At 46.5% G+C, this 12,181-nt stretch overlaps 2 protein-coding genes across 3 annotated transcripts in view; one reads left to right on the top strand and one right to left on the bottom strand.

Annotated features, from left to right (window-relative positions):
* Positions 1-12,181, bottom strand: part of LOC135909454 (probable cytochrome P450 49a1) — a 215,017-nt gene that overhangs the window by 137,621 nt on the left and 65,215 nt on the right. The gene's annotated exons all lie outside the window — the stretch shown is intronic.
* Positions 13-11,991, top strand: LOC135909472 (sulfotransferase 2A8-like). The gene is made up of 3 exons (XM_065441466.2): positions 13-31; positions 419-522; positions 10,946-11,991. Exon 3 carries the CDS (start codon positions 10,968-10,970, stop codon positions 11,925-11,927), a length of 960 nt encoding a protein of 319 aa, XP_065297538.1. The 5' UTR covers positions 13-31; positions 419-522; positions 10,946-10,967; the 3' UTR covers positions 11,928-11,991.

Raw genomic sequence — 12,181 nt, 5'->3', positions numbered from 1 at the left:
CGCACATTGCTCTCTTAGTCCAACTATCACGGTAAGTGACTGCAATGCTCACGCATCAAACATTTGCGTAAAGAATGTGCAAGCATTATTCCTTGTGCTTACTCACCAGAGTAAGTTTTTTAACTCATTATGAAAGCACAATTTTGTTACATTTTGAAACGAAAGGATTCCATACGTTATTAATAGACTGAAGTAATAATAGACTGAAAGCTATTCAAGAAAAAGACAGCAGTTGCTTATGAAGTATGTTTCTCGCCATACAGTGTGAGAACACTCGGCGAAAACTTATTCAAATTTTTGGCACAAACTGAAGTGGATGTACTCGGACGCATTCCTTGGGTCAAAACATTGCTAGTGTCAGAACAAGGATGCACCTTAGTTTTGTGCCGTACACATAACCGCTGTACACTTTTTACAGGTGTGCCATTGTTTAACTGTCTTCGTTCGGCCCAATAGCCGAGCTCACGGCATCACTTCTACTAACGCCTTTTCATACTTCATTATTCCAGCTCTCCAAAAAAGGTAAGACAATTCTACGACGAGGTTTTACTCCCTTCCATAGCATACGCTTCGCCTGTTTGGTGGTACACATATCTCACCTCAATGCTTACATCAACAACTACATCTACCCAGCGTACGCTACTTCTTTCGCTCACAGAAGCTTCCAGAACTGCGCGCATAAATTCATTATACTATGGTATACCTGCACGTTACATATATATATTCAATTAGATCGTATCCACGCAAAGTTCGCACTTTTGACATCAAGATCAATTACATCTTACGGGACCCAAACTTACCAAGCTTCAACCTTACATTTGCCCTTACATGCCTAGACAGGAAGCCCCAACCGAAAAACACCCTTCTATTTCACACGTCTTACATATTCCACATGATTTCACCTCACTTCCCTACCCGTGTACCATTGGTGCTAAGGGTGCAAGGGTGCTAAGAATCACTGGGTCCGGACAGGCCACCATTGGAATCTGAACCGGAGAACGTTTAACGCTGGAATGTTACCTAGTGAGGCGAGTGTAGCAGTGCTCGTAGAGGAGTTAGCGGGCAGTGAATGGGATACAATAGGGCTCAGTGAGGTTAGGAGGACAAAAGAAGCATATACAGTGCTAAAAAGCGGGCACGTCCTGTGCTATCGGGGCTTAGCGGAGAGACAAGAACTAGGAGTCGGATTCCTGATGAATAAGGATATATAGCTGGTAACATACAGGAGTTCTATAGCATTCACGAGAAGTGGCAGGTCTTGTTGCGAAACTTATTAAGAGCTACAAATTGAAGGTTTTACAGACCTACGCCCCTACATCCAGTCATAATGACCAGGAAGTCGAAAACTTCTATGAAGACGTGGAATCGGCGATGGGTAAAGTCCAAAGAAAATACCCTACACTGATGGGAGACTTCAGTGCCAGGGTAGGCAGGAAGCAGTTTGGAGACAAGTCAGTGGGGGAATATGGCATAGGTTCTAGTGATAGCATGGGGGAGTTATTAGTAGAATTTGCAGAACGGAATAATATGCGGATAATGAATACCTTCTTCCGCAAGCGGGATAGCCAAAAATGAACGTGGAGGCGTCCGAATGGTGAAACTAGAAATGAAATAGAGCTTATACTCTGCGCTAACCCTGGCATCATACAAGATGTTGACGTGCTCGGCAAGGTGCGCTGCAATGACCATAGGATGTTAAGAACTCGAATAAGCCTAGACTTGAGGAGGGAACTGAAAAAAACTGGCACATAAGAAGCCGATCAATGAGTTAGCGGTAAGAGGGAAAATAGAGGAATTCCGCATCAAGCTACAGAACAGGTATTCGGCTTTAACTCAGGGAGAGGACCTCAATGTCGAAGCAATGAACGACAATCTTATGGGCATCCTTAAGGAGTATGCAATAGAAGTCGGTGGTAACTTCGTTAGACAGGATACCAGTAAGCTATCGCAGGAGACGAACGTTCTGATTAAAAAACGCCAATGTATGAAAGCCTCTAATCCTACAGCTAGGCTAGAACTGGCAGAACCTTACAAGTTAATGAACAAGCGTAGGACAGCTGACACAAGGAAGTATGACATGGATAGAATTGAACATGCTCTCAGGAACGGAGGAAGCGTAAAAGCAGTGAAGAAGAAACTAGCAATAGTCAAGAATCAGATGCATGCGTTAAGCGACACAGCCGGCAATATCATTAAGATTATGCATGAGATAGTTCATGTGGCTGAGGAGTTCTATAGAGATTTATACATTACCAGTGGCACCCACGACGCTAATGGAAAAGAGAACAGTCTGGATGAATTTGACATCCCACAAGTAACGCCGGAAGAAGTAAAGAAAGTCTTGGTAGCTACGCAAAGGGGGAAGTCATCTGGGTAGGATCAGGTAACAGCAGATTTCTTGAAGGATAGTGGGCAGATTGTTCTAGGAAAACTGGCCCCCCTGTATATGCAGTCCCTCATGACCTCGAGCGTACCGGAATCTTGGAACAACCCCAACATAATTTAATCCATAAGAAAGGGGACGCCAAAGACTTGGAAAATTATAGACTGATAAGCTTACTGCCCGTTGCCTACAAAGTATTTACTAAGGTAATCGCAAATAGAATCAGGAACACCTTAGACTTCCGTCAACCAAAGGACTGGGCAGGATTCCGTAAAGGCTATGCAACAATAGACCGTATTCATACTATCGATTAGGTGATAGAGAAATGTGCGGAATATAAACAACCCTTATATATAGCTTTCATTGATTACGAGAAAGCGTTTGATTCTGTCGAAACCTCAACAGTCATGGAGGCATTATGGAATCAGGGTGCAGACGAGCCGTATGCAAAATACTGAAAGAAATCTATAACGGTTCCACGGCCACCACAGTCCTCCATAAAGAAAGCAACAAAATCACAATAAAGAAAGGCGTCAGGCAGGGAGATACGATCTCTCCAATGCTATTCACAGCGTGTTTACAGGAGGTATTCAGAGACCTGGATTGGGAAGAATTGGGAATAAATGTTAATGGCGAATACCTCAGTAAATTGCGATTCGCTGATGATATTGCCTTGCTTAGTAACTCAGGGGACCAATTGCAATGCATGCTCACTGACCTGAAGAGACAAAGCGGAAGAGTGGGTCTAAAAATTATTCTGCAGGAAACTAAAGTAATGTTTAACAGCCTCGGAAGAGAACAGCAATTTACAATAGGTGGCGAGGCGCTGGAAGCGGTAAGGGTATACATCTACTTACGGCAGGTAATGACGGCGGATCCTAATCATGAGACGGAAATAATCAGAAGAATAAGAATGGGCTGGGGTGCGTTTGGCAGGCATTCTCAGATCATGAACAGCAGGTTGCCATTATCCCTCAAGAGAGAAGTGTATAATAGCTGACTGTTACCAGTACTCACCTACGGGGCAGAAACCTGGAGGCTTACGAAAAGGGTTCTACTTAAATTGAGGACGACGCAACGAGCTATGGAAAGAAAAATGATGGGTGTAACGTTAAGGGATAAGAAAAGAGCAGAATGGTTGAGGGAACAAATGCGAGTTAATGACAAATTAGTCGAAATCAAGAAAAAGAAATGGGCATGGGCAGGACATGTAATGAGGAGGGAAGATAACCGATGATCATTAAGGATTATGGGCTGGATTCAAAGAGAAGGGAAGCGTAGCAGGGGCCGGGAGAAAGTTAGGTGGGCTGATGAGATTAAGAAGTATGTAGGCCCAACATGGCCACAATTAGCACATGACCGGTGTAGTTGGAGAAGTATGGGAGATGCCTTTACCCTGCAGTGGGAGTAGCAGGGATGATGTTGATGATGCTGATGATGATACCATTTGTTTACTGAAGCATCCTGCAAGTCGCACTCTGTCAAACCTGCGTTTGTGATTCTAGATTTTTTTCTATTCCCTAATCTTACGCTTATAAAGTTGTTCACAAGATGCATTTACAAGGATGTAAAACGCTAGCGGATACGGGAGAACGTCCAATGAGACTGTCTTGAATTTTCGTTGTCTTTGGAGCCGTCATCATTCTCGTTTTCAAGGCACTGTAGCAATATCTGGCTATTACTTGTTCGTTAGAGTGTAAACAGGTTTACTGACTGGGAATTTAGAGCGTCTGACGCAACAGTAAGACCTGAACACCGAGCATATGCGGCTATCCTATGACTCGCGCTGGTGGTGATGATCAAGTATAAACTAAAGGTGCAGGGAAACACGAGAACAAAAAGGGCACATTGCACGCACAGGCATTGTGAGCATGTGTTTCTAATGTACCTTCTTTTGTCCTCGTGTTTCCCTGCGCTTAACTACTTCCGGTAAAGAGGTACCAACAAGCCCGCATCACCACCCTTGATTCTGATCATCCAGCGCCTGTCATCTTCGCTACAATGACCCTTGTAGACGAAAGAGAAACCACCCTGGTGACCTAAGAGGTCGTCATGATATGCGGGTCGTAGTACGTCTTGAGGCGCCTCAGATGTAAGATGTCTCATCCGCGACTGCACAGGTCCTAAGAGGGCACCACGGTTTCGGTGATGTAGATCACAATTGTGCGCTCAAGGATGTGGTAAGGACCTTCATATCGGATAGTAGTTTCGAAGAGAGGCCAAGTATATTGTCAGGGATTAACAGCCACGCAAGGCCGTAAAGAAGGAGAATGGGTGCTCTGGTCTCGGCGCGGTTGCTATTCTGGCGCTCCTGATCAGTTGAAGTTAAGGCCCGTGCGAGTTCACGGCACTCGTCAGAATGCTTCGCAGCTGCAGAAACGGGCACATGCTAGGATGTATCCGGCCCATACGGAAGAATTGTGGCGATAGTGACAGTAAATGTGAAGGAGGTCGAAATAGCAGGGATTCTTTGAGTAGCTATATGCGTGGCCGACAAAGGGCGGGTTGAGGTCCCAGCTTGTGTGGTCAGAGGCGACATCCATTTGAGAGTGGTACGCAGTAGTTATCCAACGAAGAACGTTGCACTGATCAAGGATTGCCTCAAAGGCCTCGGGCAAGAAAACACGCCCGCAATCTATGAGCAGTTCCTGGGGTGGACCGTGACGCAGGATAAAACGACGAAGGAGGAGCTAGGCAACGTCGCATTCTCTAGCCAAAGAGACGGCGGTTTCGCAGTATCACGTAAGGTGGTCAATTGCGACGATGGCGCCGTGATTAGCAACACATATCAGGAGAAGTGGCCGATACAAATCCATGCCGATATTCGCAAATGGCTGGGCCGGGCAATGTAGAGGCCTAGGGACAATTAGAGTGAATATATCTGGCATTGGCAATCGGCGCAAAAGCGAACAAACTTTTGAACGTAGATGTACATTCCCTCGCCAGTAATACCACTGCCGAAGACGCAGGGAACTTTGTAAAGCTCCTGAGTGTGCTTCAGATCAGTGTATAAGAACGGACAGATTTCGGAACGCACACTTCGAGGTATATTTAAGTCTTAGTAACCACTACTGGCCCTCTGAGAAGTAAGTGTTTGGTTGTGTGATTTGTGTGAATGGTCGGTTGTGTTGACGAATCGGCGAGAAAGCCTTTAAGGGAGCAATCCAGTGCTTCTTCCACTTGTAAGGACAGATCATGCCAATTTCAATGGACGAAACGGTACACTGAGGCGCCCAGAAACAGGAAATTTCAGCGGGCAGGCGAGAGCATGACAGTGAATGGGCTTCAGAATGTTGGCGTCCGTTTTGGTACACGACGCGGATGTCATAGCCTTGAAGCCGGAGTACCCAGCGGGTAAGACGGCCTGAGGTGTATGTCAATGAACAAAGCCAACACAGTGCATGTTGGTCTGTGACGACATCGAATAGGAGGCCATAGATATAAGGACAGAGCTTAGTAAGGGCCCAGACGATGGCTACGCATTCCTTCAGTGTTAAATTGTGGTTGGTTACTGCTTTTGTCAGTATACTTTCATGTGCAACGGCATGTTCATCGAATTCGAGCTTGTGTTGCGCATCAACAGCGGCGAGACCGACACAGCTTGCTTCCATGCACACTGGAAGATGGACAGTGAAGTACGAAGAACGTACAGATCCTTGAAAGCGTCATAACACATTTATTACCACTAAGAGAGAGTGCCGTTGCTTTCGAGTAGTTTCATCAGGGGTGATACAGCTGCGGCAAAATTTTGAATGAGCTATCGGTACTAAGAGTCAAGCGAAACTGCGTAGTACTGTTATGGACGTTAGTTTAGGGAAATTCAGTGATGGCGCGAAGGTTGGCTGATTTGCGCAAGAGGCCATCCTTGGATACGTGACCAAGTATGATAATATGTTTCGCTGCGAAGGAACGTTTTTCCAATTTCAATTGTAGTAGGCGTTGGTTGACCTTGTCAAAGCAAATTTGAGCCGCTGAAGGTGCGTGGTCAAGGCCGGAGCAAAGACAATATTGTCGAGATAGCATAGACACGTGTCCCACTTCAAGCCACGTAAGAATCTGTCCATTATGCGCTCAAATGTTACGGGTGCATTACAAAGTCCAAAGAGAATGGCGTTACATTTATGTAAGCCATAAAGTGTAACAAATGCTGTCTTCGGACGATCAACTTCTTACTAGCACGTGCTAATAGCCCTACCTCAAATATAATTCGGGAAAGAATTCTGCTCTATTTAGGCAGTCTATGGCGTCATCTATTAGCAGCAGGGGATAGACGTCTTTGCGAGTGAAGTCTCTAAAGCATCGGTAATCTACGCAGCAGTAAATAGAGCCATCCTTCTTCGTAACAAGGGCACCAGGAGACGTCCATTGACTATATGGAAGTCGAATCACTTGGCGGTGAAGCATGTAGTGCACATGCCAGTTGATAACATGATGCTCTGTGGCAGATACGCGATACAGACGTTGTCGCAATGGATGGTGCGAGCCGGTACCGATGTGTTGCGTAACAGTGGGCGTACGGCCCAAAGAACTTTACATGAAATCGAAATAATGAAATTCTTCTGACACGCACAGACGCTGGTAACACTTAACTCGTGTAAGGTCTTCAGTGGTGGAGAGACTAAACACTTCTGTGGACAATGCTTCCGACGTAGACAACTCATTGAGCGTAGGGTGCCTGGTGGAGGCTGTATCATCTGATGGGTCGACGACTTGCACGTCGTCAATGTATTCCTCATCGCCAAGGCATTCTGCTCAATGTGGTGACACAAACTAGGGCAGAGAGTACGAAAGAATTTTTCAGCAGGCTTGCGTAATATCCACAGCAGCTAGAGGTTGCACAAAAGCTTTTCGTCTAATGAACAGGGCAGATGGAGAGGACAGTATGATTACGTCACAGACTGTGCCGCAGCACATGGGATGAAGCGCTCAGCCCTTGGGGAAATGTTCGTGTCGCCCTTCATAAGCAGTTTACAGTCATGTACAGCCAATGGGAGGAACATCGGCCAAGGTCACAATAAACATCGGTGATGGTTCAACTTCGTCACGTGCGCTATGAATGACAGCGTTATGGCCTCAGAGGAAATGGCACCCGAGGATAACGTCATAAGAGAAAGAAGAAATTACAATAAACTCGATGGTATACAGGACATCCTCAGAGACTACACGCGCTGTACAAGTCGCTAAAAGGTCAATATGCTGAGCGCTTGGTGTGCGAATGGACTGGCCTGAAAGTGGATTCGTGACTTTGCGAAGCGAGTGACAGCATTATTAGTCCATATCAGATCCAGTGGTTCGAGTGCCCACGAGACAGGATGCGCAAACACCTTATTCAGAAATTTCTAGGACTTGTCTCGCAGACTACAACAATCAATTTTCGTCTTCTCAAGCCACAGAACGAGGCCACATCGATGATGACGAGTGGCGACGGGGAGAAGGTGAATAGTTGGCATGTGACATGCGACGAACAGGTGCTGACGCCACCGTAGAGGTGTCTTAGGAGCCTTAAAATAGACCCGGCATGGCTGTCTCACAGGATGCCACGGCCTAAGTGGTACCAGGCAATTGAACGTGTCGACAATGCGACGACATAACCGGCGTAGCCACATGAAAGCCTATAGGCCAGTCGTCTGGCATGCCTCACGAGTTTCCGACGGCAGATCCAATCTTGGTCACAGGACGCGGTGCCCCAGGCGCCTGATGAAAGAACGGGACGGCGGCTGGTAGTCCCGGCCTAGGTACGACGTCGCCGTAAGTGAGAGGTGGAGCTGCTACTGCAGAAAGTTGTCGGGGCCTCTGGACGGCTTCAGCCTAACGAACAGGCACCGCTGCAGGGAGCTGTTCACTGAGCACGGGCAGGACCTCGGCGATTTCCTGCTCAATCGCGTGGCGGAGCTATGCTGTTGTATGTGCTACGGCTGAGCGAATGGCATTAAGGAGAGCTGGCAGGCAACTTCCTCAAGCACAGACACCTTTATCGGTTCGACAATCTTCGATTGATTGAAAATGGCAGCCACTCCAGCACGAAGTTCATCGTATGGAGAAGGGTGACCGGCCAAATATTGCTGAATGAGCACCTCATTGCAACTTTGGCAAAGAGTGGTGGTTGCTGCTGATGCGCGCGGAATCTTTGGAAGCAGACCATTAAACAGACAGTCCTATATTTTCTCCATAACAATGGTGAGTCTTCATTACTCGAACATGGTCTTACTCATTATCTTGAGCAAGTCCAGGACGTCTTCGATGCAGATCGTGAATGATCCACCCGATTGCTCCGCTCGCTAGCGCAAACACTTCTCTGCGCACGCTTGCGAACAGCAGGGCTGCCAGACAGGCCCACAAAAGAGGTCTTAAATGCGGACCACGTCTGGAAATCCGTCTCATGGTTCGAGGGCTGTCACGCCCTGGAGGTATAAAATCATGTTGTTCAGTGTTGTGGCATGTCCCGTGTGAGTTGCGCGCAACTTCCCGCATGACGAGATCCAGTCCTCTACTTCGCTGTCATCCTCGCTGCTGCAAACAGCAGGGTTCTTTTCGCTGAGCACATCGGCGCCCACGACCGATCCTCAAATCACCTGCTCAGGAGTGTCGTCGAGCATGGTTTAGGGTAGCGTGCGGCATTGAAGTGCCAAGTTGGACGGTTTGAAGGTACCCCTCACCTCCACCAATCGTAAACAGGTTTATTCACCGAGAATTCGAAGTGGCTAATGTGACGGTAAGACCAAAACACCAAGCCTGAGCACCAGCCCCGATTCCGTGCTTAGTGTCGGTCTTCGTTACACAAGCAACAATTTCGTAGGCAGTCGAAACTGCTGCAGTACTGGAGAGTCTTCTATACGCCCAAAGGAAAGCAGGCATAGTGCGTTTACATGATTATACTGCCGGTCTGCCCATTTCAATAACATTGCCGCAACTTACTACAACCAATCCCACAAGTAGACTCCATCAAACCAATTCCTATTGAAATGTCGGCCACATAACCTGTTTATTTATTTCATACCCGTACATCGTGTTATTACTGACAACAAGAATGATGATGCAGCTGCTTCAACCGCAGCTTATTCGTATGTGACCCGTACCGGTTTATGATCTTTGAGCTCCTTTCTTTTCCGCATATACTCTAATTAACATACAAAGCGACACACAGCTTGAACGAAGGACCATTCTTACACAGATATTTATCTATATGCAAACAGGGCGTATTCCATCCCATCGTTATTTCCACCTCATCTACCACTTATGCGCATCATAATGTCACATGGTAGATTTACATTTTACTATCACGTTTTTCAACTTTGATCTTCCAACACATGCGCTTGTGGGAACCATTGCGACTCCACAGCACATCATTTCAATGATTACACGTTAACATAGTCTATAGCAGGATTTCCAAAGGATGATGCATCCGTATAAGTCACCCGTGACATGTACAAGCCACTATCAAGAGATAAGCGGGAGAGGGCTCTTCTAATTTCTGTCCTATCAAAATCTCTTTCACTTTTCCGATCTCACCTCTAGCTTATGACGTATGTGGACTTCTCTTAGCATAATTTTTTGTGGCGTTCAACCTGTCGTACCTCTTACTCAAGTCAACAAAGGTGCAGCATGGTTCTGGGGTTACGGCGGGACGACAAGTAGCACTTTCACTTCCGTGTTTCTTTTTTTCTTACTTTCACTGACAACACCGCTCAGTGTTTTTTGCTTTTCACCTTACCCTTTTCAGGTCAGCTGTCTTCAACGCCGACTTTTTTCCTTCCCTTCCCTCAACTGACGGTCCATGGACCACTCTTTTTCTTCTCGTACACCGACCTGGACCTCTTCACTCTTTTGACATCATTTATTGTTTCCTTCCGAATTTTTTTTCCTTTCTTCTTGTATGCCTGATGTAACAATCAACTTTGTCGGACGGAGAACAAGATTTTCGCAGATTCATAACGCTGATGCGGCCTTTCGGCCACCGGGGGTGGGAGGGGATGCATATTCTTTAGGTGTACACTTACTGTGAACGTAAACAGCAGATTCCCGGAAACTGACCGAGCATGCCTGTCACGCATTTAACTGCGCCAAAGGCTACTCAGGCCTCTGATCTACTCCCTGAGTTAACAAGCACCACCCTAGCATGACGGTTGGGTCGGAAAATAGAGCGACCGCCCTAGTCAGGCGCTGGTTCCAAGTTGTATACCCGGACCAGGACGCATTTTCCTTCGCCTGATGAGCTTTCCTGCTGTAAACCCCTGACGGGTTTCCTTTGCAGCTATATGCCACAGTCGAGTCGGTGAAAATTTACCTTTTCATAAATGTTCCTTATCTTGCTTGTGACAGTTTTTGGTGACTGTGATAGATGCCAGTGAAATTTGTGAAATATATTGTCTTTTGGTGCACTCCACGTACATTGCTATTTGCGGACACAAAGGTACAGAGGTAAAGGAATCTGTCAGTGGGGATTCCTGAAAACAAATTCGGCAGAAGGTACTGTACACTTCATCGCGTAATGGCTTGAAATGAAGCGAGTGTTGCGACGGAAAGCGTCGTAATAAACATCGTTATTTTGTTCATTTTTCGCAGCCACAGGGTGAAAATCAACCTCATGTCGACAACAAAGCCATTCGCTCAAGACATTGATGGTGTCCCAAGAGACCCGCACTGCGACCCTGAAGTCCTTAAAGGAGCGTTGAAGTTTCGCGCACGAGAAGGCGATCTAGTCCTGCTTTCATTTCCCAAGAGCGGAACGCACTGGGTCCTTTATATTGTGCAGCTTATTCTAAAGAAAGGTCAACCCATCACAAGTTATGATGGGTTCACACAAAACATTATATATCTGGGGGTGACACACCCTGACGACTTGAAACCGAGCCTGCCACTGCGTTTGATCTCATCGCATTATCCCTTGAGAAAGGAGTTTATCAGCAGCGAGGCAAAGTACATCTACGTGACGCGGAACCCGTGGGACGTGTGCGTGTCATTCTACCACATGGTGACCAGTCTCAGTGCCTACCGCTTCCAAGATGGCACATTCGACCAGTTCTTCGATGCTTTCATGAGCGAGGACGTCGCAGGTTACGGTAACTACTTCGATCACGTGGTTTCCGGATATGAGCTCAAAGACATACCCAACGTGTTTTTCGTGACATATGAGAACTTGACGAAAGACACCCGAGGCACTGTTCTGAAGCTTGCGCGCTTCTTGGGAGACAGCTATGCAGTAGATTTAGAAAAGGATAATCGGATGCTTAATGAGATGCTTGAACGATGCTCGGCAGATCACATGAGAGAGGCGATGGTCGCGGACCTCCGCACAAACTCAAATCCTGGCATCGACAAGGTGCTGCGGCGCCTTGACGAGAATTGCAAAGATGGACACAGCGGAGACAGCAAGAAGTACTGCTTCGTAAGAGAAGCCAAAGTGGGTGGGTGGAAGAGGTACTTTTCACGGGAACAGCTGCGGCGCTTGGAACAAGCGATACAGAAGGTACAAAAAATATCACCGGTAATGGAGCTTTGGAGTAATATACGTGAAGAGGCCACTGCGGCGTCAACTGACAAATAAAAAGAAAGGCGTGAAGGGGAAAAATTCTCAAGAAGTTTTACCCTTCTTGCTTCATTTTATTGAAAAAAATAATTTGAATAAAGCTGACCTAGAAATTTCATTCTCTGTTACTTCAAGGTGTGATCAGCAGTGTTGAAGTATTTCATTGTGTGCTTTTTTTTTTGTACCATATAAGGCCACGGCGGTATCTGTTGAAGGTAGCTGATTGTAAGCTTCCAAACTTACCATTAATGCATATGGCAATGAATGTTTCC

The sequence above is a fragment of the Dermacentor albipictus genome, chromosome 3 (genome assembly GCF_038994185.2).
Source record: "Dermacentor albipictus isolate Rhodes 1998 colony chromosome 3, USDA_Dalb.pri_finalv2, whole genome shotgun sequence".
NCBI classification, from domain to species: Eukaryota; Metazoa; Arthropoda; class Arachnida; order Ixodida; family Ixodidae; genus Dermacentor; species Dermacentor albipictus.
This window is presented reverse-complemented; position numbering and strand designations above follow the sequence as displayed.

Coding starts and splice junctions, on each gene's coding strand:
- LOC135909472 (XM_065441466.2), top strand. CDS start 10,968: ATGTCGACAACAAAGCCATTCGCTCAAGACATTGATGGTGTCCCAAGA.